The sequence below is a fragment of the Canis lupus genome, chromosome 9, assembly GCF_003254725.2.
Source record: "Canis lupus dingo isolate Sandy chromosome 9, ASM325472v2, whole genome shotgun sequence".
In the NCBI taxonomy this organism is placed as follows: domain Eukaryota; kingdom Metazoa; phylum Chordata; class Mammalia; order Carnivora; family Canidae; genus Canis; species Canis lupus.
In genome coordinates, this window is record NC_064251.1 from 57160973 (window position 1) to 57186413 (window position 25441).

The 25441-nt window shown below is 45.5% G+C and overlaps 3 protein-coding genes and 1 non-coding gene across 13 annotated transcripts in view; 2 read left to right on the forward strand and 2 right to left on the reverse strand.

Annotated features, from left to right (window-relative positions):
* Nucleotides 1-420, reverse strand: part of LRSAM1 (leucine rich repeat and sterile alpha motif containing 1) — a 39178-nt gene extending 38758 nt beyond the window's left edge. For 4 of the 5 annotated variants that reach the window (XM_025475209.3, XM_025475207.3, XM_035721490.2 and 1 more), the window contains exon 1: nucleotides 286-420. The gene's annotated coding sequence lies outside the window, so the exon portion shown is untranslated. Of the gene's footprint in view, nucleotides 1-278 lie in introns of all 5 variants that reach the window. The other variant, XM_035721488.2, reaches the window with a different exon arrangement.
* On the forward strand, nucleotides 421-24453 carry RPL12 (ribosomal protein L12). Of its 4 annotated transcripts, XM_049114455.1 has the most exons (8): nucleotides 421-563; nucleotides 1120-1193; nucleotides 2239-2337; nucleotides 2706-2787; nucleotides 3518-3604; nucleotides 3982-4098; nucleotides 4263-4462; nucleotides 20530-24453. In XM_049114455.1, the coding sequence occupies exons 1-7, from the start codon at nucleotides 527-529 to the stop codon at nucleotides 4442-4444; spliced, it is 678 nt and encodes a 225-aa protein (XP_048970412.1). In that variant the 5' UTR covers nucleotides 421-526; the 3' UTR covers nucleotides 4445-4462; nucleotides 20530-24453. The 4 variants fall into 4 exon arrangements, with proteins under 4 accessions (XP_048970412.1, XP_048970411.1, XP_048970413.1 ...); XM_049114454.1 differs by lacking the exon at nucleotides 20530-24453 and having other exon boundaries at nucleotides 4263-4702; XM_049114456.1 differs by lacking the exon at nucleotides 20530-24453 and having other exon boundaries at nucleotides 2706-2791; nucleotides 3528-3604; nucleotides 3982-4094; nucleotides 4263-4313.
* On the forward strand, nucleotides 3303-3432 carry LOC112677753 (small nucleolar RNA SNORA65). The gene has a single exon (XR_003147185.1). It is a non-coding gene; the product is annotated as a small nucleolar RNA SNORA65 (small nucleolar RNA).
* Nucleotides 6267-21756, reverse strand: ZNF79 (zinc finger protein 79). 3 transcript variants are annotated; one of them, XM_049114452.1, is made up of 6 exons: nucleotides 21294-21431; nucleotides 17968-18109; nucleotides 16032-16117; nucleotides 13442-13574; nucleotides 12836-12934; nucleotides 6267-7577 (listed from the first exon to the last, which is right to left on the reverse strand). In XM_049114452.1, exons 3-6 carry the CDS (start codon nucleotides 16059-16061, stop codon nucleotides 6406-6408), a joined length of 1434 nt encoding a protein of 477 aa, XP_048970409.1. In that variant the 5' UTR covers nucleotides 16062-16117; nucleotides 17968-18109; nucleotides 21294-21431; the 3' UTR covers nucleotides 6267-6405. The 3 variants fall into 3 exon arrangements, with proteins under 3 accessions (XP_048970409.1, XP_025330996.1, XP_025330995.1); XM_025475211.3 differs by lacking the exons at nucleotides 17968-18109; nucleotides 21294-21431 and adding an exon at nucleotides 21617-21756; XM_025475210.3 differs by lacking the exon at nucleotides 17968-18109 and having other exon boundaries at nucleotides 21294-21428.
* Nucleotides 24454-25441: the final 988 nt, after the last annotated feature.

Here is a 25441-nt window from a genome sequence, read left to right on the forward strand (position 1 = left end):
AGAGTTGGATCAAATTTAGACGCGAACAAACTGTTTCGATAAACAAAATGCACACATCACGAGGAAGCTAAAAGGGGGCCAAGGGTCTCGGAATTGGGGTGCGGACTCCTCAGGGGAGGGGCGGGTCTTTGCTATTGGGCTACAGTGACCATAGGGTGACTCTCATGACAAGGGAGAATAGAGAACAACGAGGCCTGAAAGCAGCCTTCTGTGGTCTGCACCCCCCCCCCCCAGGCAAACCTCTCTGAACCCCCCCCCACTTCCGAACCCCTACTCACAACTCACCGCAGAGCAGGGCTCTCCAGCCGTCAGCATCAGGCGCCTGCCCACAAGCAACATGGCGGCAAGGGCGTCGCCGGGAGGCTGGGCGGAGCCCACGGTTCTCGCGAGAGTCGCGCTTTTCTGCCTATATCCGGCGCAGTCAGAAGCGTTTCCGGTCTTTTGGCTTTAGGCTCGGAGGAGGCAAAGGTGCAACTGTCTTCGGTCGTCCCGAATCCGGGTTCATCCGACACCAGCTGCCTCCGCCATGCCGCCTAAGTTCGACCCCAACGAGATCAAAGTCGGTGCGTGCTTTAGATGTGGCTGGGGCTGCAAGATGGAGCATTCCTCCTCCCCGCAGCCCGGTGGGCCCCCGGCTCAGCCGCCGTTGCCTTGCCCACGTCGGGCTTTTAAGGCGCTGCCTGCTCGAGGCCGTAACCGTGCCGCGATGAGGGTTGTGAGGCCCTGGCCAAGTGTCTAACTCTCTGGGCCTCAGCTTCCCCACGTGTAAATGGGGAGGGAGGACCAGACGACCTGTGGTGGCTTTGCGGCCCGCACGCCTAAGGGTAAGGTTTGTGCCCGGGCGCTCCCCGCTGCGCTGGGCTGGCCGGAGGCCGGGCTGCCCAGGGACTCCGGGGCCGTGGCCGAACCCGAGGCCGCTGGCCCACGTGGCGCATGGGGCGGTCCACGCCGGGAGGCGGCTCGCCAGCTGCGGGTTGGGTGGCCTTCCTTGTCTCCGGTGAGGCTCTTGGTGCGGCCCCGAGCATTGACCAGTGATGTGGGCGGCCCCAGAAGAGGCGGAGGGAAGGCTTTGGCGCGGGGGCTCCCTCTGCAGCGACACTCCTCTTTTCTTTCCACCAGTGTACCTGAGGTGCACCGGTGGCGAGGTCGGTGCCACGTCTGCCCTGGCCCCGAAGATCGGCCCGCTGGGTCTGGTAGGTCATCCTGGTGGAGGGCGGTTTCGCTCTGGCTTGTGCGAACAGGCGGGATCTGGGGTGCCTTGGACGTTGACGGGGTGGTAACGCCTGCTACGCCGCTGAGCCTCCAAACCGGACGTGCTCCCGTAGCAAGGTCGTGCTACATTGAAGTGGTGACCTCACTCTCCAGGGTTGGGGTCTTACCTGCGGCCTTCCCCGTTCTTGAGGCACGGGCCAGGGGTCTTGCTGAAGGTTTAGAAGAGTAGCTTAGAGACACTGGGCAGTCTAGTTAGCTTGTGTTTTCTAGTCAGGGAAATGGGCATAACTGTGAGGTTAAATATCGGAAGGGAGGATTAGATGGGGTGTCAGTTAAATCCTGGTGAGCTTAACATAGTAAGCTTGTGTAACCTACTTGTTAATAGGACCAGCTTTACTGATGACCACGCGATTTACCCATTAATCCATTTTATGCTTTAACTGTGCTTGCATTTCGCCAGATATCGTTAGGCCTTTATTCCTTTTTTTTTTTTTTTTTAGGCCTTTATTCCTTGAACTTTGATCTCCTGAACCAAACATTGTTCCCATGTTGTCTTGCCTAACCAGTGCCTTCTTTACTGCTGGTCCTTGGCTCTCAGCTTAGCTGGCACCAGCTGAACAGCTTTCCTCTTTAGGCTGATGGTCATTAGGAAGTCTAGTACTTGCCCAGATCCCATCCTTGCAGAAACCTGGTGTTTCTAAGATTCTCCTGATTTGAATGTAACCAGTGTTGGACATTCCCACGTTATCACATGGTTTCTTATGGGAGGGTAGGTAAGTAAGGGACTTTGCCATCTTATGACCCTGGGCCTACAGCCCCAAACAAACTTAACCCCTAGCTTCATCTCCCCAGTGTATACTGCTGCAGTAGCTATGCCTTGATTTGGTATGTGCACTTGGCTTTAAACAGCGCCCTGTGTGCTCGATTGGATAAGGAAGGTTTGGGGTGTTGCCAGGTGAGAGGGATGGGTTTTCAGACTGTACTTCAACTTAGTGCACAGTGTGATAAATAATTTTCTTTCTATAGTCTCCAAAAAAGGTTGGTGATGACATCGCCAAGGCAACCGGTGATTGGAAGGGTCTAAGGATTACAGTGAAACTGACCATTCAGAACAGACAGGCCCAGGTACTTGGTTTGAGGGGGAGGGTAGAGGTAGCAACCCTTTGGGATTCCTGGGTGGAAGGTTTTTGCCACCTGACCCCAGTGGTGAGCTGAGGGCAATTTTAAATGTGGGGAAGGCTCTTGAGAGCATGGATCAAGAAAGAGCAAGGATGTGGACTCAAATATTAATTAGCTCTTGTCACTTGTGTGACATTGGGTAAATCACTTTGTGTCTCTTAGGCTTAGACATGTTTTAGATTGTGAAAATAACTGAGAATGCACAGCAAACCCAGTGTGGCTTGTGTTTTTTGAGAGCCACGTTGCATGGCAGTATTGACAGTCCTCACTGTAAGGTGGAGTAGAGCTCATTCAATGGAGAATCTCTTCTGCAGATTGAAGTGGTACCTTCTGCCTCTGCCCTGATTATCAAAGCCCTCAAGGAACCACCAAGAGACAGAAAGAAGCAGAAAAACAGTGAGTGGCCTTTTCCCTGGTAATTTGTGAGTGGTGTCTACCCAGTGATAACTTCGCTGCATGTGTTCCCTTTAACAAAACCTAGGGGTGGCAGAGGGATCTGATAAGCTGTTGGAGAGCCAGGCACTACCAAGAAGTGTCATGTGGCTCTCCCCAATCCCTAGTAGGGGGCTGGCCGTACTCTGTATGCAGGAGGGAAATAGTAATTTAGTAGAATATGGGATAATGATAACCAGAATCCGATCACTTCTGAGCTGGGTAATGCTCTGAACAGCTTGGGCCCAGTAAAATAAACAGGTCTTTTTTTCATGTTTAGTCTGGGCAGCCCCAATGGCCTAGCAGTTTGGCGCTGCCTTCAGTCTGGGGTATGATCCTGGAGATCCAGGATCCAGTCCCACGTCAGGCTCCGTGAGTGGAACCTGCTTCTCTCTGTCATGAATAAATAAAATCTTAAAAAAAATGATAGTCTTATGTGTCTGTGTAAGATGACCAAAGACTTGATTTTGCCCCAGCCACCCGCCACTGCACCTGATCAGTTTTCTGTTGGCTGGTGCAATCCAGTGGTGAGCTGATAGTAAACCCCAGCTTAGGAAACAGGGTTGTTCTTCATGTGGATGACTCTGTGCCGAAAGCATGGGAACAGCCTGGAAATTAAGATGAGGCAGCATATTACGTGGTCTGCTCTGGCCTTGGGTTGTGATAGAACTTAGGCTGTTTTTCTTTTCTGCAGTTAAGCACAGTGGAAATATCACTTTTGATGAGATTGTCAATATTGCCCGACAGATGCGACACCGATCTTTAGCCAGAGAACTTTCTGGTAAGTGGACAACATGGAACCACCTTAATTGTTATACGGGGTGTATTCACCAAGGGTAGAATTTCCCAGTTTGAAGGGATGTAAGCTGTAGTTGGGTTGCAGGGTCTTGTGGGTTTGAAGAAATGGATTGACATCGGTGAATATTTGGGGCTGGATGTGTTTAAATCTGGGTATCAAGGGACCCATGGAGTCTTTGCATTAAGAACTTACATACCTAAATCGAGTTCTGAATTGTGGATTAGAGCAGCAGAGATGTCACTCCATAAAATAGGGTTAATTCCTCCCTACCTGCGATGAAACTCCCCATGGTATTTCCCCATGGTATCCAAGGACTGAGGGATTGCAGTCCCTCTGATGGCAACTTTTCTTAATTATAGGAACCATTAAAGAGATCCTGGGGACTGCCCAGTCTGTGGGCTGCAATGTTGATGGCCGTCACCCTCATGACATCATAGATGACATCAATAGTGGTGCAGTGGAATGCCCAGCGGTGAGTGACTTCTGTTTCATTTGCCACCTAAAGCAGGGTGAGAGCCGGAGGAAGGCTAAAGTATGCATAGAGAGGCTGGACTAGTTCTAAATAGAAATGGTCAGTAGTGGGTTTGGGCTATAAGATTTTTTTTGTCCTACTGACACATTTTTTTTTTCTTTCCCACAGAGTTAACTACAAAGGAAAATATTTCAATAAAGGATCATTTGACAACCAGTGGACCTTTTGATGTGGCCTCTTGCTTGGGGAGGCTAGCTCCTCTGTGGTGCCAGGGTGGCAGAACTATAGAAGGAGCCGTTTGGGTAACAAGCTCCTCCTGGGTGACAGATTGCTGCCCTGTATGGAACTAGAGAGAAGACACCTAGAAAGTAAGTTTCAGTGCTTTTTGTAGGACACAGATACACACTTTACAAAATACTTTGCCAAAAAGAAAACTTGTACCTCAGTATGAATACATAGCAAGGAGTTTATCCCAGACCAGTTTAATTCTTGAGTGGGCTAGTGTCCCGTGGCCCTCAGTGCGAGCCGTCAGTCTGTTCTAATGTATAGCCAGGCTTCAGAAGCACTGGTGGGAAATAAAGGAACCTGACCTTGGTCTCAGCCCTTAAGGGTTATTTTCTAAAGGCATGTTTTTGCCTTTCCTGAGTCTGTCCTCTTTCCTTAGTTCTAGTCCTTTTGACTCTAGTTCATGACTCCTTTTAGTGTGAGTGAAGGATTGAACCAAGATACCTGGGTACTGGGGCAAGCTATACCTGAGCAGCTTAGAGGGGCTACAGGGTAGAGGGGAGAGGGAGGAATTTAGGAACAATTAACCCAAGAACTTAGTTTCCTTGACATTAGTCCTATTCCTGCTGTATATAATTTTGTTAATAGGCCTCTAAAGTTAGGTGAGTTTTAACCCCCCACCCCATACAAGTAGGGTTGGAGAACTGTAGTGGGAAGGATAAACCTTCTAGGACCTGTGCTAAGTCACCAAGAAACCAAAGTCAAAGGCCTTGGTCAATGAAGTTGAGTCTGACTCCCAAGTCCAATGTTTACCTAATCCCAAGTCACAAGGGTTTACTGTTGAGACGAAGTCATGCCAGTTATGCATGAAGAGGAGATGTCAAAGGCAAAACCCAGGACTGGGAAAGGGAGAAAGGCCAATGAAAATCTTACTCTAGGGCAGCCCCGGTGGCTCAGCAGTTTAGTACTGCCTTCAGCCCAGGGCCTGATCCTGGAGACCCGGGATAGAGTCCCACATCGGGCTTCCTGCATGGAGCCTGTGTCTCTGCCTCTCTCTCATTAATAAATAAAATCTTTGGGGATCCCTGGGTGGCGCAGCGGTTTAGCGCCTGCCTTTGGCCCAGGGCGCGATCCTGGAGACCCGGGATCGAATCCCACATCGGGCTTCCGGTGCATGGAGCCTGCTTCTCCCTCTGCCTATGTCTCTGCCTCTCTCTCTTTCTCTCTCTGTGACTATCATAAATAAATAAAAAAATTAAAAAAAAAATAAAATCTTTAAAAAAAAAATTACTCTAAAGGAAACTTCACTAGGCAGAGAAAGGACCCACTGGCCTGAGCCAGGGAAAGGCCTCAGATTGTCCTTTGAGTCCACAGAGGTGTGTGCCTTGCTGAGGGATTTCATTGGCTTAGCCTGTTCTCTTGTTTTTTTTTTTTTTTTTTTTTTAATACAGCATACTTAATGAATTGTGTGTCCTTGTGCAGGGGCCACGCTAATATTCCAATTTTAGTACGTGTGCTGCTGAAGCAAGCCCTGGGTGTTTTCTTTATACAGTAGTGAACACTCAAACATCTCACAAAGTAGAGACTGGGCCTAGCAGGGTCTAGATTTTCCTATATAGAGCATTAGAGTGGATATCCCTCCCCTATCCCGGATGAGACTAGCATGTGGAATCTTTCCTCATTTGAATTACCATCACACACACACACACACACACACCCATTAGGGAGAAATGTCATTTCCGTCCAGTGTTGGCTTCATTCCTGGTCTTTAAGAAGGAACTAAGCCCTTCACTCATTGATCACTTACTCTTTATAAACCATGGTTTCTGCAGGGCTTGATCTACAAAAAGCACTTTGGGTCACTGAATAAATCTGAGTTGGGTTGTTGATGCTTACTGAAGAGCTGAGAGAAGAGCTCCTGAGATTTTCCACTCCACATGCAACATGTAAAATCAGGACTGTTTATTAAAGGTACTCTCGCATGTGGCTGAGTTACAGACTGTAAAAGTCCAAGGAGGTCTCTAGATGTTTTCAAACTACTTGCATTTCCTGCTAGATTCCCCACCCACCTTGGTCCTATTTCTGGCTACTCCCCAGCATGGAGTCTCTGGTGTCTAATGAAAGCAGAGCTACACCTGAAGGCCTTCCCACACTCCCTACATTCATAGGGCTTCACACCAGTATGAATCCTCTGGTGCTGACTGAGGGAAGAGCTCTGGTTAAATGCCTTCCCACACTCATTGCACTCATAGGGTTTCTCTCCTGTGTGGATTATATGATGGCGAATAAGGGCTGAGCTCTCACTGAAAAATTTCCCACACTCATTACATTTATATGGCTTTTCCCCAGTGTGGGTCTTCTGGTGGATTATGAGATTAGTGCTTTGGCTGAAGGCCTTTCCACACTCGCTGCACTTGTAGGGTTTCTCTCCTGTGTGAGTCCTCTGATGATTTGTGAGGTTTGCACTCTGGCTGAAGGCCTTCCCACATGCACCACACTTATAGGGTTTCTCCCCGGTGTGGATTCTCTGATGCTGAATAAATGCGGCACAGTAACTGAAGGCCTTCCCACACTCGCTGCACTTGTACGGCTTTTCCCCCGTGTGGGTCCTCTGGTGGTTTGTAAGATTTGCGCTGTGACGGAAGGCCTTCCCGCAGTCACTGCACTCATAGGGTTTTTCTCCAGTGTGAATTCTCTGATGCTGAACAAGGGCTGAACAGTCACTGAAGGCTTTCTCACACTCGCTACATTTGTAGGGCTTTTCTCCAGTATGAGTTCGCTGGTGTTTTGTGAGGTTTGCATTCTGGCTGAAGGCTCTTCCACATTCGTTGCATTTGTAAGGTTTCTCTCCAGTGTGAATCCTCTGGTGCTGAATGAGAGATGAGCTCTGGCTGAAAGCCTTCCCACATTCATTGCACTCATAGGGTTTCTCCCCAGTGTGACTCTTCTGATGCTGAGAAAGGGAAGAACAGTAACTGAAGGCTTTGCCACATTCACTACATGTATATGGTTTGGCTCTGTGGGGCTTAATTATAGGGGAATTCTTTTTGAAGCTCTTTGTATGTGTTTCCCATTTCTGGGGTCTCACTTCTGTAGGAACTCTCTGTTGTGGAGAAAGGACTGGTCTCAGGTTGAAGCTCTTCCCCAGGTTGCTGTTCCTGTGATCTGACTCCCCAGGGGGCAGCTCTATATTTGTGTCTTGGGATGAGTCTTCAGAAATGTCAGGTTCAGACGGTGATTCAGACATAATCTTCCAGTCTGAAAAATATTGAGAAAAGCATTTTCCCCCTTTGGTGGAAGAAAAGGTACTACTGAAATACAAAAGGCCGATGGAGTTTGGCCAAGCTCTTGTGCAGAGGTCTGATGCTCCACCCCTTTCACCCAGAACAGCTGCCCCACATTTCAGTTCTAAACTGTAAATACTGACCAAGATGGCTCTTCAGATACATTAGGACGGTTTACTCCCTTTCCTAAGCTGCAAGGGATACAGAAGTTTACCCTAATTGCCCTCAGATGCACTGCTCCCTTCCTTATTTTCTGCCTTTGCTCTGCTTTGGCAAGTACTGGGGATTTTCCACTTGCCTTCTTAGTCTCAAAATTCTTGGTGTGGTTTTGAGCAATCAGCTAGGCAGGTTTAAATAATTCACTTTATAAAGCTCATGATCAATGCAGCCAGATCAATGCCAGCCAGATGAATTTTTTCACCCATCAAATCAGCCCCAAACTGGTTAATTCTAGAGTACTGGTAGGGGTGCAGCATCCTAAGATCGTACATACCTGTACAACCTTTCTGGATAGCAATCTGGCTGCGTGTGTTAAAGAGTCTAAAATGCCAACATGAGAACTGCACCTGTAAGAATTTATCTTAAGGAATTAATGAGAAATGTTGACAAAAGTACTCACAGCATCATTTGCCAAAGAAAAGCAAACACCTAAATGTTTAGTAAAGGAACGACCACACTATGGCCAATATTATTTAGCAATCAGAGGTCATGTTTCTAATGGGTACACTATAGTTCCTTCTGCAGAAAGGCATTTATTGAGAAAACGCTGCGAAGATACATGGTGTGAATGCAAGCTATGTTGTCTGGATTGTGGCATCGGGCATTTTTATTTCCTTCAATGCTTATCTGTATTTTCTAATGTTCTCCACTGTCAGTATTATAATAAAAGTTACAAAAACCTTTCAAAGAATATGCAGTGATAAAAAGAAACATAACTAAAAAAAGAAACATAACTGCTAAATGAAAAAAGGAGCATGTAAACTTATACTTCTACTTTAGAAAAATGTATCACAAGTTCTGGTCTGAGCCTTCTCATTATGGGGCCTCTGGCTGACTCAGTCACTTGAGCTTGTGACCCTTGATCTCAGGGTCATGAGTTTGAGCCTCACGTGGGGGGGTAAAGATTTCGTAAAAAAAAAAAAAAAATCTTTAGAAAACAAAGAAAAATGTATCACTGCATTTTATTGTATGAAGAAGATGGAAGGGACCTCTATGTGGTGGGATGATAGGGGACCTTGATTTTTATCCTGTTCCAAATCTCAAATTAACATCTTTTCACTAGAAAAAAGTTACTTTACATAGAATAAATAACATTGCTTTTATGATCAGAAAATTGGTATTTTTTAAAAGAATAATTCTTAACCCTTTTTGGGATCACCCTCATTTTAAGAGAAAACTTTAAAATGTGACTAATGTATATTTAGAAACTGAAACAAAGTCCATGGAGCTTTGTCTTGGACACCGGGGCTTGTACGTAGGGGGTGAAGTTTCAGGGATGGTTACAGAGCTCTTCCCTGCTTTTCTCAAGGGTCAATTTTCCTGAAGACTCTTTTGGCTTCTATCTTTTCTCTCAGAGGAGAGAATAACAAGGTTAGTTCTGGGTGACCTTTATTTGAATTTCTATATGGAGTCTTGACCCAGATAGCTTGGGTTTATTATTTTTTAAAGATTTTATTTACTCATGAGAGATACAGAGAGGCAGAGACATAGGCAGAGGGAGAAGAAGGCTCCTCGCAAGGAGCCTAATGCAGAATTCGATCCAAGGACCAGGATCACACCCTGAGCCGAAGGCAGACACTCAACGGCTGAGTCACCCAGGCGTCCCAGATAGTTTGGGTTTAAATCTTGGCTCCACCTCTTACTAGCTATGTGATTGTGGGCAAATTTTTAGTCTCTTAGATTTATTACCTGCAAATGTAGTTTTCACAGAATTGCTGCGAGGATTACAGGAGTTAAAACACGTAAGGGACCGAAATGGTAGAGGGACAGTTAAATGTTAGATGAGTGCTTGTTATTATCTCAGGCTCTTTCCTTGTGAACCTTCTTAAATGGTTTCCCATTCAGCAGATTTCCCTCCAGAGCACTTGTGTATTAATGCTCAATCTACCATAAGCACAGGAGTCCCCATTTTGGGTTCAGGGTATCTCCATGTAGTTCAGTATTTTTTTTTTTTTTTTAAGATTTTATTTATGCATGAGAGACAAGACAGAGGGATAAGCAGGCTCCATGCAGGGAGCCCGATGCAGGACTTGATCCTGGGACCCCAGGATTATGCCCTGGCTGAAGGCAGGTGCTAAACCGCTGAGCCACCCAGGGATCCCCTGTAGTACAGTATTTGATCATGTGTGGCTTTCACAGCTTCTACAACTTGACCATCTATTGGAGAAAAGATGGAAAGCAGTGGAGGGAGAAAGGAGCAATTCAGGAAACTGGTGCTCATGAATTGTCCCTCAGTCCACCTTTCCTCTCCACCTGGCTCCTGTAGGAGACTAAGGAGTTCAAATGTGCCCCAAACAGAACTGAATCTCCCTTTCAAGCCAGTGTCTGCTCAGCATTCTGCTCAGGCTACGGTCATCCTTATGCCCCTACCCCCTCACATCCAATTCACTAGCACATCCTATTAGTTTTAATACCTCACATGTCCTGAATCCTTCCTACCTGCTACCCCGTCTCCCTGGAATCTCTGCAGCAGACTCCTAACTGATCTCCAGGCTCTTACTCTTGAACCTTGGAAGTCTTATTCTTCACATGCAATTTTAAAACATCAAGTATTTTAAACATCAAGTATTGTCCCCTCCCTGCTCAGAGCCCTGAGGGGGCTATGTGAAGAAAATCTGAACACCTTACATAGCCTCTAAAGTCCTGTATGCTGTGTTCCCTGCCACTCACTCTCCCTCTGCTTACTGAGTCCTAGGGGTTTCAAGTCAGGCTCATCCACAACTCAGAGCTTCAGCACATGCTGTGTCCCAGATCGTTTCTCTCCCAGACGCTTACACGGCTGGCTCATTCTCGTCTTTCAGACCTCAGCTCCAATGTCACCTTCTCCAAGGGGGCTTTCCTAGTCATCTGACTTACAAGAGCCCCCCCACCTCCATCTGTATTCCCGTTCTCACCTTTGTACCCCGTCACTATTCTCTTACCCTGCTTTGTTTCCTTCACCATCTCACATTGTATCAGTAATTTTATTTATTCATTTATGTTCCTGACATCGCAGGATGTAAGCAGAGACTATGTCTTGTTCTCTGTTGTACCTTCAGTAACTAAAGCAATTCCAGGCATTTACCAAATGCTTAATGCTTATTTGTTGACTGAACGAGTAACAAATTCAATGAGAAAAAGGCAAATTGGGGAGCCTGGGTGGCTCAGTGGTCTAGCGCGGCCTTTAGCCCAGGGCCTGATCCTGGGGACCGGGGATTGAGTCCCACGTCAGGCTCCCTGCATGGAGTCTGCCTGTGTCTCTGCCTCTCTCTCTGTCATGAATAAATAAAATCTTAAAAAAAAAAAAAAAAGAAGAAAGGCAAATTGAGCAGCTGTGCCTGGGGACATGTCAACACCCACAGCAGAAGCTCTTAGAGCAGGCAGTGAGGTGAAAGGTACTTTAAAGACCCAGGTCTGCCATCGTGGCCGGGATGGGATGGGGTGACGGAGGGCTCTGAAACCTTAGTCCATGGCGGAAGAGCAAGGCCCAGGTTGCTCTGTGAATCTCAAGGCAGAGATGCAACCCCACGGAAGCAGGGTATTAATTACTCCAACAGCCAGATTTAAACTTTCCTTAAACTACTTCACGATCATATAGCTAATACAGAACTCCATCACTGATAACTTTTTTTCATGCATATTAGTTTGTAAAATAAGATTTTGTTATCTACATTTTTTGATAGAGACAAGCGACCACATAATTTAGTGGTTTAGTCTGAGTCTGTGTGGTTCATAAATAGCAAGCCAGGACCTGAAAGCCCATCTTTCACAGGTCCACATCCAAACCTGCCAAATTTATACCAAAATTTATACCAAAAATACCAAAATTCTAATACCTCACAGCGTGGACCCTTGGTGCAAACACCCCTTCTTAAGTTCTGTTTCTAGTAACATGCTGATCTGACCTTTTTAGAGTCTTGAAACTCTGAGGCTGTGATGAAAACTTTTTCCAGAAAAATGCAGCCACTGCGCTAGCCATGTAACAACACATTCCATTTCTGAAGTTCTATACAAGGGTGTACAGCCTGGAATAAAAGGCTGTGCATGATGCGGGCAGCAGGGCCTTGAGAAGGAAGCAGCAGGACCACTGAGGCTCCTACAAAGGCAATATTTCAGCAAGTCTGAGCGATGCCTGGCTAACAACAGGGATGAGGGAACGTGTGACAGGCTGTTTAGAAAGGACAGTAAGATGGGAAGGAGAAAGTTCTGACAACGTGCAGAAAACCTACCAGAGGCTTTGTTTTCACTGCCCTGCAGCAACAATAATCAGAAATGAAGATGTAAAGCACTAGGCTATGTTTTTAAACAAATTTAAAGCTTTATTACCTTAAAGTTATTAAGTTCATTTTCACTTCTGATGCTTTAAGCCTCAAAATTTCAAAAGTGGCTGGAACCCCAGGAAAGTTACTGAGGCACTGCCAGAGGTCACATATCCACAGGGGCCAGAGCATGAGGGTGGGGGTGCAGTGAGCAGCCTTGGATGAGAAGCAACAGATAAACATAGCAACTATGGCTTCCCTTTTGTCTTTCCTGAGGTTATCAATAAGAGCCCTTTAGGAAATTCTAGCAGGGTCTACAATGTAGAGAAGGTGGGGAGGGAATGTGGGGAGAGAGAGGATCCAATTAAGGACCAGAGAGGGGAGTAGCAGTAGGTGTCACAGCTGGAGGTATGGGCAAAAGAGTGCATCTGAGAGCCTCAGTGAGGTGAACCCCAAGCAGAGAACGTGCTGGGCCAGCAAAGAGGCCATTCCCTCAGAGGCCAGCACCACCACCTATGGTCCTAAACATCCCCAGCCCAGGTCCCAAACACCCCCCAACATGCCAGGAGGAGTTATGGAATCATCCAGACCTTGTTTTGAACCCCAACCACACTACTTTCTAGCTGTGAGGCTCTGAACCAGCAAGATAGCCTCTTTCAGCTTTAGTTTCCTCATCTGTAAAATGTGGGGTTGTTAAATAACCAAACGCATAATGTGTTATTTCCAAAGGGCTTTTGCTCTCAAGACTCACTGGTTTTAGTGCCTGTTCACTTACCGGGACAGGTACTCCTTAGGCCTCCTCCTTCCAGCATCCATGGGCCTTCTTCCCTTTGTTCCGACTGGGAGTTCATGCCAGGCTGGGAAACCGGAAGTCCTGGTCAAGGGCAAAACAAGTGCTATAGAAATTTAGATTAAATAGCCACCCAGAACTCAGGGGAGGGGGAAGCAGACCAGTTAGGTCATTTATTTCATTCATTCAGCAAATATTTATTGAATACTGTACTTGGTCCCAGGCACTGGGGATGTAGCAGTACTTAAGACAGATGAGATGCCAGGGAGGGGACAGGCTGGGGACGGGCTGGGGTGTAAAGCCCCAAAAGCAAGTTATTTAGAAAAACAGAACTTATTGAATAAGGAGGAACTGGCCTGAAGGTCACACCACCCCTCCTGGGAAACAAGAAAACACGGAGCTGCAGTCTTGCAGGGAGCAAAATGAAACTGCCTATTTCTCAACTCAGAATGCAGAGGCCTTTTACTATAGGGAACTGGGAAGAAACATCATCCCTCCAGTGTGTTGGAGCAACTCGGGACCACGCAACCCTGGGAAGTGCCACAGTTATTCAGACCTGAGTAGATTCTACATTTCAAATGGCTTCCTTACCCAGCAGGACCAGATTCCTGACATTTTCTGGTATCCCTTCCTTGAACCTTGGAGTTCCCCTTGGAGCAGGGATCAAGGGCCTCCAGCCATGGTGGGTCAGAGCTGCAGTCATGGTGCCAAAGGGCATGGTTCCCTGAAACAATAAGCACATTCCTTCTCACCTGCAGGCCAGAGGATACAACAGAGGTCCGCACAGCTCAAGAGAAGCATTTACTGATCACTTCCTATGTGCCTGACACTAAACTGGATACTGACACACACACACAAAACAGATACAGTCTCTTTTTGTGTTTACAACTCTCTCAGACTTTATATATAGAGAACACACATGCAGCTACTTCTATGTAAAAGAAGGAACAGACACCAGTGCTTGGGAACGAAAAGAGCCCATGTAGACAAAATAAAATTAGAATGTCTAAGTTTATGCAACAAGCTATCAGAAGGAAATGTGAAAGCTCAACTTTTCAGAGTGTTTCACAAGTATTCCTGTGAACCTCGATATGACACAGTACAACAACGAAGGCAGCCATGTAGGTGGCCACCTGCAATAACATGTCAGTGAAATGGGCAGACCAGCTGCCAGGATAACAGAGAAGGAATCTTGCATGGAGGATGGACGAAGACCACAGAGAGAAGGTGATTGCTGAGCTGGCCTGGAAGAAAGGTGGTCAGATGGAGAAATAGGTTATCTGAGGCAGGGGACGCCCCAAGATCACAGGCACAGAGGAGAGAAGGTCCTTGCGTCTGTTTTCTGTGCAAGTAATGGTACCTCCACCCACCTCATGGGCCACGTCAGAGACCTGAAGGTCACCCTCCCCTCTCCTGCAGCTCCTCACAAACCACTGCTGCCTTCATTTTCCTCCACAGTATCATGAAAGTTCACACATGTCTCTCCACGGCCCTGTCACTGCCTTCTTTGAAGCCAGCATCATTTTCCAAATTACAACCTCTAATTTTACCTGTTCTTCCGATCCAGCCTTTATACTGAGAAATGCAGTACAACAGGACAAAGAGGGTCATCTTTGAAAACTATGAAATATTTAAAACATTTGGGTCATTTTATGACAGGCAAGAGAGTAAAAGCCACCATAAAAGATGTAAGTGTCATGAACTACATAAGAAATGGTATGTAATTCACAAAGAAAAACCTGTAGGAAGTACGAGAAGAAACATAAAATACTACAGCTATGAGATCTTAAAATAACTCAGGGTTAATACATAATAAAAAACAAAACATAGGTATGAAGAACTGAGCAATTTAATTAATAAGATTGACTAATAGAGCCATCAAACCCCGCGTTCTGCCTTTATGCTATAACTGGCTGCTCTGGGTTGGCAAAAGTCACACTGTCCCCATGGAGCACAGGCAGGCTGAATGAGCAGACAGAAAAACCAAAGTGACAATTTTGGAGTATCTAAGAAAATAAGATCTGAACACTTTCAATATAAACAAGAATGGAAGGAAATAAATTAGAAATTCAACTCAAGAGGTTATAAAAGATTGAATTTTAAAATAAATCTGACAAACGTAAAAGCAAATAATTAAGAAAGAAAAATCTGTGACTAAGAGAACTGATGAGAAAAATCCAAGCACAAACTTTCTGAAAAGGAAAAGAAATAGACCAATATCTAGTCTAATCTGGAAAAGGGGAGAAGACAGTTCCTATCCTGGTGGGACTATGCAATGGAATACACTAGAAATGATTCTGTAGAATACTCTTAATAGAAATGGGAGAAATATTCATCACATTCTGTGAAGTGGAAATAAAAGAAGGTTAAAAGGAGGACAAAACCATTTTGGAAAAGTAGAGAAGGAAAAATACGGGGATGCCTGGCTGGCTCAGCTGGTGAGGTATGTGACTCCTGATCTCGGCGTTCTTTTTATTTTTTTTTTATTTTTTTTTAAAACATTTTATTTATTTATTCATGAGGGACACAGAGAGAAGGAGAGGCAGAGAGACACAGGCAGAGGGAGAAGCAGGCTCCACGCAGGGAGCCCGATGTGGGACTCGATCCCAGGTCTCCAGGATCAGGCCCTGGGCTGAAGGCGGCGCTAAACCGCTGAGCCACCCGAGCTGCCCTGATCTCGGCGTTCTGATTTCAAGCCCCATGTTGGGTGTGGAGATTACCTAAAAATAAAATCTTTTTTTTTTTTTTTTTTTTTTTAAGATTTATTTATTCATGAGAGAGACAGAGAGAGACAGAGAGAGGCAGAGACACAGGCAGAGGGAAAAGCAGGCTCCATGCAGGGAGCCCGACACGGTACTCCATCCCAGGTCTCCAGGATCACGCTCGGGCTGAAGGTGGCGCTAAACCGCTGAGGGCACCCAGGCTGCCCTAAAAATAAAATCTTTAAAAAAATAATCCCCCACTGAAAAAGAAAAGAAGAATATGACTGAAAAGATGCAAATGAAAATGTTTAAGTGTATCATTTCTCTATGGGAATAAGGATGAGTTTTTGGGTGTGTTTTCTATGGTTTTTGGGTTTTCTACAATAAACATGAATTTCTTTTGTAATTAAAAAACAAAAAAACTCCTTAATATTAAAAAAAGGCGGGGGGCTGCCTCTCAGAGGAAATTTAGAACTTACCTGGGCTCTAACTGTGAGACTAGCTGCCATTCCTTCATCTTCTATGGTTTCCTCTTGGGCAAGGGCAGGGTCTGGAGAAGGTGGCTCTGGAGAAAGGGGGAGAAATCAATGAAGCTCACAAGTTACAGCTCGTCAAGCTAGAGAGTCTTTTTTTTTTTTTTAATTTATTTTTTATTGGTGTTCAATTTACTAACATACAGAATAACCCCCAGTGCCCGTCACCCATTCACTCCCACCCCCCGCCCTCCTCCCCTTCTACCACCCCTAGTTCGTTTCCCAGAGTTAAGCTAGAGAGTCTTATATTCTCATTTTGAAGAAGGGGGTTCCAAGGACATTGCCAGTTACAGGGCACTGGGGCTGAATCTGCAGACCTGCCAGAGGCTACACATTTCCCCATTCCCCTTCTTACTTCAGAAATCCCATCAATTCACTCAGACACAGGAGTCATTAGACTAACAGACTCTCAAGTAGCAGAGCTCCCCCATTTACCAGCAGTGTGCAAATCCTATAACCTTTCCAAGTCTCATTTTTCTCATCTGTAAATGGGAATGATAATCCCTCGAAAAGTTGCTGGGAAGTAAAATGAAAAATGCAGACAAAGCAGTTGGTACAATGCCTGAAGTGTAAGTACGTAGTTTACAACTATTACCTACTGCTGCTGAGTTCATTTGGAGATTTAGGACATTTGCCGAATCAAGAGAGGTAATGACCAAGTGGGATTCATTGCAGGGATGCAAGATTAGTTCAACATAGAACAATTAATCTGTATTATATACCAAGGTAATAAAAAGGAAAAGACTCCACACAGAGCATTTCAGTGAACACTAAAAAGGCCATTTTGCAAAATCTGTCACCCTTTCCTGGTAATACCCATTCAATAAACTAGGAAGAGAAGAGACCGTCCTCAACCTGGCAAAAGGCAACTACAGAAAACCCAGATTTACATCATACTTAACAGTGAAGAACTGATCCTTTCCCCTAAGATCAGGAACAAGACAAGGATATCTGCTCTCACCACTTCTATTCAGTATTATACTGGAGGTTCTAGTGAGGAAAATTAGGAAGGGGGGAAAAAAGGCATCTGGATTGGAAAGGAAGAAGTACAATTATCAGTATTTGTAGATATGATTTTGTATATATAAAATCTTAAGGAGGGCACCTGGCTAGCTCAGGCGGTAGAGCATGTGACTCTTGATCTCAGAGTTGTTCAAGTCTCACTATGGGTATGGAGCCTACTTAAAAAATAAAAACAAAAACAAAAACAAACAAACAAGAACACCAGACTTGCTAAAAAAGAAAAAGTAAATAAAAAGAAGAGGAAGAGGAGGAGGAGAAAATCTTAAGGAATCCACCAAAAAAATCCTATGACAGCTAAATAAGTTCAGCAAAGTTGCAAGATACAAGGTGAATATATAATGAAAAGACAACCCAATTAAGTTTGGGCAAAGGATTTGAATAGACATTTCTCCAACTGTACTTACACTAGCAATGAGCAATTCAAGAGTGAAATAAAAAAAAAAACACCTCAATTCCATTTGCAAGAGCATTAAAAGAACAAAATACTTAATAAATTTAACAAAGGAAATGTAAAACATGTACACTGAAAGCTACCAAACACTATTGAAATTACAGAAGATCTACATAAATGGAAAGACATCCTATGGATTCATGGATTGGAAGACAGTAATGTTGCTATGGCAATACTCATCAAATTAATCTACAGAGTCAATGTAATCCCTATCAAAATAACAGCAGACTTTTAAGTAGGAATTGATTAAGCTGATCCTAAAATTCATCTAGAAATGCAAGCGACTAAGAAGAGCCAAACAATTTGGAAAAAGGACAAGTTGGAGAACTCACATTCACACTATCAAAACCTTGTACCAAGCAACAGTAATTAAAATAGTAATTAAAATAGTTTGGTTAAATTAAACACCTGGGTGGCTCAGTGGTTATGTGTCTGCCTTCGGCTCAGGCAGTGATCCTGGAGTCCCGGGATTGAGTCCCACATCCCACGCTTCTCCCTCTGCCTACGTCTCTGCCTCTCTCTCTGTGTGTCTCTCATGGATAAATAAAATCTAAAAAAAATAATAATAATAAAAAAATAAAATAGTTTGGTACTGGTATAAGGATTGAAATACAGATCAGTGGAAAAGAATGGAGAGTCCAGAAATAGATCCATATATTTTTGAACAATGATTTTCAACATGAGTCCCACCCAAGAAATTAAATGGGGGAAAGAATTTTAAAAAAGAAGGTGCTAGGACAAGTGGACTCTTATCTCACACCACATGTAAAAATTAACTCAAAATAGATGCAAGACTTATTTTTTTAAAAAGATTTTATTTATTTATTCATGAGAGACACAGAGAAAGAGGCAGAGACATAGGTAGAGAGATCCCCGGGCCAGGATCACGCCCTGAGCCAAAGGCAGATGCTCAACCACTGAGCCACCCAGGCGTCCCTAGATCAAAGACTTAATTATAAAAGCTAAAACACCTAGAAGAAAACTTAGGGGGCAGCCCTGGTGGCGCAGCGGTTTAGCGCCGCCTGCAGCCCAGGGCGTGATCCTGGAGACCCTGGATGGAGTCCCACGTCAGGCTCTCTGTATGATGCTTGCTTCTCCCTCTGCCTGTGTCTCTGCCTCTCTCTCTCTCTCTCTCTCTGTCTCTATGAATAAATAAATAAAATCTTTAAAAAAAAAAACTTAGGTATTAATTTTTATTACCCCTGATTAGGCAATGGGTTTCATAGCTATGACACCAAAAGCACAAATAACAAAAAATAAACCGAATTTCACCAAAATTAAAAACTTTGTGCTTCAAAGGATACTATCAAGAAAGTCAAAAGATAACCACAGAATGGGGGAAGATGTCTGCAAATCATCTATCTTTTAAAGGTCTAGGATCGAGAATATTTAAAGAATTTTTACAACTCAGAAACAAAAGACAAATCACCCAATTAAAAAGCGGCAAAGGATGTGAATAGATTTCTTCAAGAAAGATGTACAAAGAGCTAGTAAGTACACGAAAAGATGTTCATATCACTAGTCATTTGAAAAGTGCATATCAGGGATCCCTGGGTGGCGCAGCGGTTTGGCGCCTGCCTTTGGCCCAGGACGCGATCCTGGAGACCCGGGATCGAATCCCACGTCGGGCTCCTGGTGCATGGAGCCTGCTTCTCCCTCTGCCTGTGTCTCTGCCTCTCTTTCTCTCTGTGTCTCTCATAAATAAATAAATAAAATCTTTAAAAAAAAAAAAAAAAAAAGAAAAGTGCATATCAAATAAATATAAGATACTTCACATTCACTAAAATGGCTAAAATAAAGATGGAAAACAAGTCTTGGTGAGGATGTGGAGAAATTAGAACCCTTGTATATATATATATATATATATATATATATATATATATATATATATATATATATATATAAAAGAACCCTTGTACATTGCTACTAGGACTGTGAAATGCCTCAGTCACTAGGGAAAACAATGTGGCAGGTTTTCAGAAAGTTAAACAGAAGTACCATATGACCTTGCAGTTCCTCTCCTAGTTACACAAACAAGAGAAATGAAAACACATCCACACAAAAATATGTGCACACATATTCACAGCAGCATTATTCACAATAGCCAATACTGGAAGCCACCCAAATCCTCACAACTGAGGAACAATATGTGGTATATCCATACAATGAAATATTATTCAGCCATAAAAAGGAATGAAGTACATTCATCCATGTTACAACATAGATACCTTGGAACATTATTTTAAATGAAAGAAGCCAGACACATATATTCTATGATTCTATTTTTATGAAATGTCCAGAATAGGCAAATCCTTGAACATTAAGTAGAAATCCAGAGAGACTAGGGGTTAGAGGGAATGAGGAGTGATGGTTAATGGGTATGGGCTTTTTTTTTTTTTCTTTTTTTTAAGAGAGTGTGCAGGGCAGCCCCGATGGCACAGCGGTTTAGCGCTGCCTGCAGCCCGGGGTGTGAAACTGGAGACCCGGGATGGAGTCCCATGTCAGGCTCCCTGCATGGAGCCTGCTTCTCCCTCTGTCTGTGTTTCTCATGAATAAATAAAATCTTAAAAAAAAAAAAAAAAAAAGAGTGTGCAAACACGCAGATGGGGGCGGGGAGGAGAGGCAGAGGAAGAGAATCTTAAGCAGCTCCACGCTCAGCACAGAGCCCCATTCTGGGTTTGATCTGATGAAATGGGTATGGGCTTCTTTTAAGAGTAATGAAAATGTTGTGAAATTAAGTACTGGTGATGGTTGCACAACTTTGAGATTATACTAAAAGCCACTTTATTGTAGACTTTAGAAGTGAGTATTATGGCATGTGAGTTTTCTCTTAATAATAATAAAAAAAAATAGTAGAGGTAATATAGCCCTCAAAAAAGAAGTACATAGGTCTGGATACTGGTGTTAGTTTAGACCTTATGTTACTGAGTTGTACCTGACGCCATTGTACCTTCTTGTCCTCTTTGGCAGTTACCAAAGGAGTACTAGGAGGATGAGAACCATCCTGCTTGTTCCCAGGTCTCTGGGGGAAGACAACACCAAATTCTGGATGTGAAATTGCACTTGAAGAGTTACAAACCAATACAGGGACCTCTTGATCTAGAGGAGGATGGCACAGGCCTCAGTGGTTAAGATTCTATATACATTTGCTCTATCGATCGTTCAAGATGCTTTCAAACACATATTATTTTATTTGATATTTATAGTTCTTAGAGGTAAGCAAGGTAGGAAACGTTATTTTTACCCTTTCCTCCACGAAGAAACACGAGTTAAAAACCTAACTGGTACGTCATCACTTAGGATCCTGGCCTTCTGATTCCAAATCCCCAGTTATCCTCTCGGACTTTACAGTCCAACTAGGTTGAACTGACCCTCAGTTCCATGTGGAGCCAATGGGCTCCTGTTCTGAGACTCCCCGGCTGCTTTGAAGATCGGAAACAACGGGAGACCCTGGGTCGTCCCATTTTTCCTTTGCGGGGTCCCTTTCCCTCGACTCATAAATACCATCAGTCCATCAAGCAGATTGGGGTAAGCAGGATACTCCGAGATTATTCAGGCCTGAGCGCCTCCAACGTTCCTGCTCCTAAAATGCTTTACTCAGAAAAAGGCTCTCCTCAACCTCTTGAGGAGAGGATAACCGCAGAGTTCTGGTCCCGGCCACGGAGCTGCATTAGTGGGCAAGCTGGAAGGAGAAGCCGGCTCCCCTGCAAACCTCTCCTTTCACTGCTCCTCACCTCCTTCCTCCAGCATTTGGGTCCCACCTCGCACCACCGCCTCCCAGTTCTCTGAGCCCCAGCCGCGCTCTGCTGGCCTGCTCTGCTGCTCCCAGGCTGGACTCTTCCTCTCTCCAGCCTCTCCCGTCGGAGGCCGAGGCTGAGCCTGCGAGGCTGAGCCCTGGGGAGCTCGGGTCGAGCCCGTCCAGCCAGGTCTCTCCGTCTCCCCAGCGGCAGTCAGGCCGCGCGGCTCGGGAGTTCGTGGCGCAACCACCGACTGGGTCTCAAGCAGAAGGCCGTGCGGAAAAACCCGCCGCCGGCCACCCCGCAACGCTACAGGTTACCATCACGAGCTCAGAAACTGCGGTCGGAGGTACCGCCAGACGCCAGGCCCAGCTCCCGCGCCCGAGGACGCTCCAACAGCGCCACTTCCGGTCCTGCGTGTGGACCTCCTCGCCCGCCGGACTCCATTTCCCAGAAGTCTCCCAGGTTAGCTCCCGGTCAAAATCTTTTTCTCTCTGCGCTAGGTTTGCGACCCGCGCAGCCCTGCGGACCGCACTTCCCAGAGGGGCTCCGCCTCTTCCGCTTCCGGAATCTGTTTCCTACCACGCTTGTGCACATGCGTCTCAGGTCCCCCGGAACCCCCTGGCTGGGGCCTCTGAAGCGGGGAGGCAGCTTGGCCGCGAAGGGTCCTGGGAGCGGTGGTTCTGGCGCAGGCGCAGACCTACGCTGGCGCTGGCGCTGGCGCTGGCGGCTTCTTTTCAGCCGGTCTCCGCCGTGGTTCAGCGTTCACCGTAGCGGGGGTCGCGGGGGTCGTCTCGTAACGCGATCCTCGGCATCCTCCGGAGCCGTGTGGAAAGTTTGGGAAGAGTGAGGGCCGGGAGGGAGGGGCCCTTCATGTGAACAGTGCAGCCCCGGGCTGGTGCCCTGAAACTCGCAGGAGCAAAAAATCTCTCCGCGGGAGAGAACGTGCGCGGTCGTTTCAGGGATCGGAAGCCCCGAAGGGCGTCGCGGGGTCCCATCAGCACTATGGTGGGAGGAGACTCCTGGATACTCTGTCCCTTGGAGGCTGCCGTGCTGTGCCGGAGGATATTTCGGTTGGCTTCCTCGGAGGGCTGAGGACGCTTTCCCCTCTTGCCTTGTTGAAAATTATTCGCTATTTGGGCAACTTTCTGATCACTAATTCAGTTCCGAAGCATTTTGACGTTAGGAAGATGGAAATGTGTTACCCAGGAAGCAAAAAAGAGTTTGGAGTTCCTGAGGCCGTGCATTTGGTACTGCCTGCCCCTTTCAGCCCCAGCTGGTTGCGTTTTTGCTGGAAGAACTATCTGAAGTTTGTGGGTCTTCTCTGAGTCTTACCGGGATTTATTCCATCAGACGAGCCACACCCACTGATCTCCTCTACCTTGGGCTGCTGCATATTTGGGCTCAAAGATTTGAAGGCCCTAAGTCTGAGATGGATTTCCTTGGGTTCAAATCAAGGAGTGGGCAGGGCTGTGTTTCTTCTGGACACTCGGGGAGAATCGCTTTCCTTGCCTTTTCGTGCTCCAGGAGGCTGCCTGCCTTCCATGGCTCCTATCCCCCTACGGTTGGTGCTGTTCTGCCCATGGCCACAAGGCCCGGCAGGTGCTAGCCCCAGAATGTCCAGTGGGCAGTAGCGGGTTTTCCTCAGTCTCGGGATCCCAACCAGGGCCGCTGGGAGGTAGCGGAGTGCTTCACTCCTCAACTGGTGCAGTTCCGCTTATGGTCACTGGGTGTCGTTAGGGCATTCCTTGTCTCAAGAATGCAGACGTCAGGATTTTCCCTGGGGCAGGGATGGGAGGTGGGGTGGGTGTGGGTGGTGGTGCTGATTTCTACTTTGGGAGGGGTAAAGCACTGCTTCTGCTGCTGCACCTGTCCGTTGGGGAATGTTCCATCTGCTGTCCAGGTCCTGTACCTGATGCTGCTGGGCTGGGCTTCAGGGGTGGATTCAAGCCTGTCAACGGGCTGGCTCTGGTCCCCGAAGCATCTTGTGCTCTGATGAGACCCCAAGGAAGTCTTAAGGAAACCTCTGAAAAATGTGTGCCCACAGTCATTGGTACGTCTAAGTGGATGCTGGTAGCAGTCAAGAGATGGTATGAGTAGGAGTTGCTGAGGAATCAGGATAGGAAATAGAATACGAACAGAAAAATGTGTAAAGATTTCACATGTCCCTTTGGGGCACCCCTTGAGCATCACACCTTGCACACAACTCCCAGTCTTCACCACAGCCTCACCATCCCCAGCAGCTGACATCGATTGAACACTTACTCTGTACCAACCTTAGTTCTAGGTGCTTTACAAACTTCTTTCATCCTCACAGCAATCCCATAAGGGAGGGAGCATCATTATACCCATTTTATAGATGAATAAAGTGAAGCTCAGAGAGGTTAAATGACTTGTCTAGGTCACACAGGCAGTGAGTAGTATAACCAGAATTTGAACTCAGCCCATTGCCTCGTAACCACCATGCTGCACTGGCTCTGGACCTTGGGTTATGGAGGGAAGAGGCCAAGGTGGAGTTGAAGCCACACTAATATTTTCCTTGCCCACAAGTTTAACCATGTCCACTTCCGTCACCATCACCTCCATCTCTTCCACTTTACCTCTGTCTCTATCCATCTCACCTCCATCTCTGTCTACCCCACCTCCATCTCTTCCACATCACCTCCATCTCTATTTTCTGTCTCTATCACCGTCATCTTTTCCATCTCTACCATCTCTCTCATCTCATGCTCTCATTTCTCTATCACCTCTATCTCTCATCTGTTCCATCTCTTTCATCTTGCTAACTCTAGATGTAGTAGCAGAATTATAAGAAAATCATAAGCAGTCTGAATATGGAACAATGTGAGGTTGATTTAAGTTCTGATTTATTTTAGTTCTGACATATTTAGACAATGAAATACTCTTAATTTGTTGAATTTAACAAATATTTAAGCACCTGCTCTTTGCCACACGCTATGACTTTATGGCAAACAAATCGTTAGAAGAATGAAGAGAGCTTCCATTTCAAGCTGGTGGACTCAACTCCCCTTTCTCTTCCTCTAGTTACCACTGATATGACAGGGAAGATGCATAAAGGGAACAAAACTATAACAGAACTGAGAACAGGAGTCGAGGTAGGGCACACATACCAGCCACTGTAGTAACCCCCGCCCCCACCCTAGTTCTTCATTCCTAAGTATGGGCAACCAAAGTTCCCCAGATTCTTGAGCTAAACCAGCAGCATAAAAGAGGAAGACTAAGACAACCGGATTAATTGAAATCAAAAAAGCAGAGACTAGAAGACAACTTTCAAAAAATTAAAATGAACAAATGGTTTTATTCATGATAGTGAATACCAAGTGCTGTTGAGGATGTGGGGCAACTGGAACTCCTGTATGCAGATGATGGGGATGCAAAATGGTACAACCATTTTGGAAGACCATGTGGCAGATTCTTAACAGTAGTTAAATATAAACTTACCATAGGACCCAGTAGTTCCACTTCACACAAAGATTTGTATGCGAGTGTTTACAGTGGCTTTAGTGATGATAGCCCCAAATTGGAACTAACCCAAATGTCCAGTGGAACGCTACTCAACAATTGAAAGAAATGAACCACTAATGCACACAGCATGGATACATCCTAAAAGCACTCAGGTAAGTTGTAGAAGCCAGATACAAAATACTACAAACTATATGATTCCATTTTATAAAAGTTTAGAAAATGCAAAGCTATAGAGACAAGACTGACTGCAAATGGACACGAAGGAACATTTAGAGGTGATGAAAATGTCCTATGTCTTGTGTGGTGGTGGGTACACAGCTGTGTATACATTCGACCTAAGTCATCAAATTTTTATGCTTACAGTTGTTGACTTTTATGCTATGTAAATAGTGCCTTAATAAAGCTCATTTTAAAAAGTGAATATATATCTTCAGGGAAACCCCAAAAGGCATTTCCATCATAAAGAAAAGTATAGGGTGCTATAAAAAAGGACTATATAAGATGTAATTGAGGGACTCCTGAGTGCCTCAGTGGTTGAGCCCGTGGGAAGCCTGCTTCTCCTGCCTGCCTATGTCTCTGCCTCTCTTTGTGTCTTTCATGAATAAATAAAATCTTAAAAAAAAAAAAGATATAATTGAAAATCATTGTCAAAGCACCAA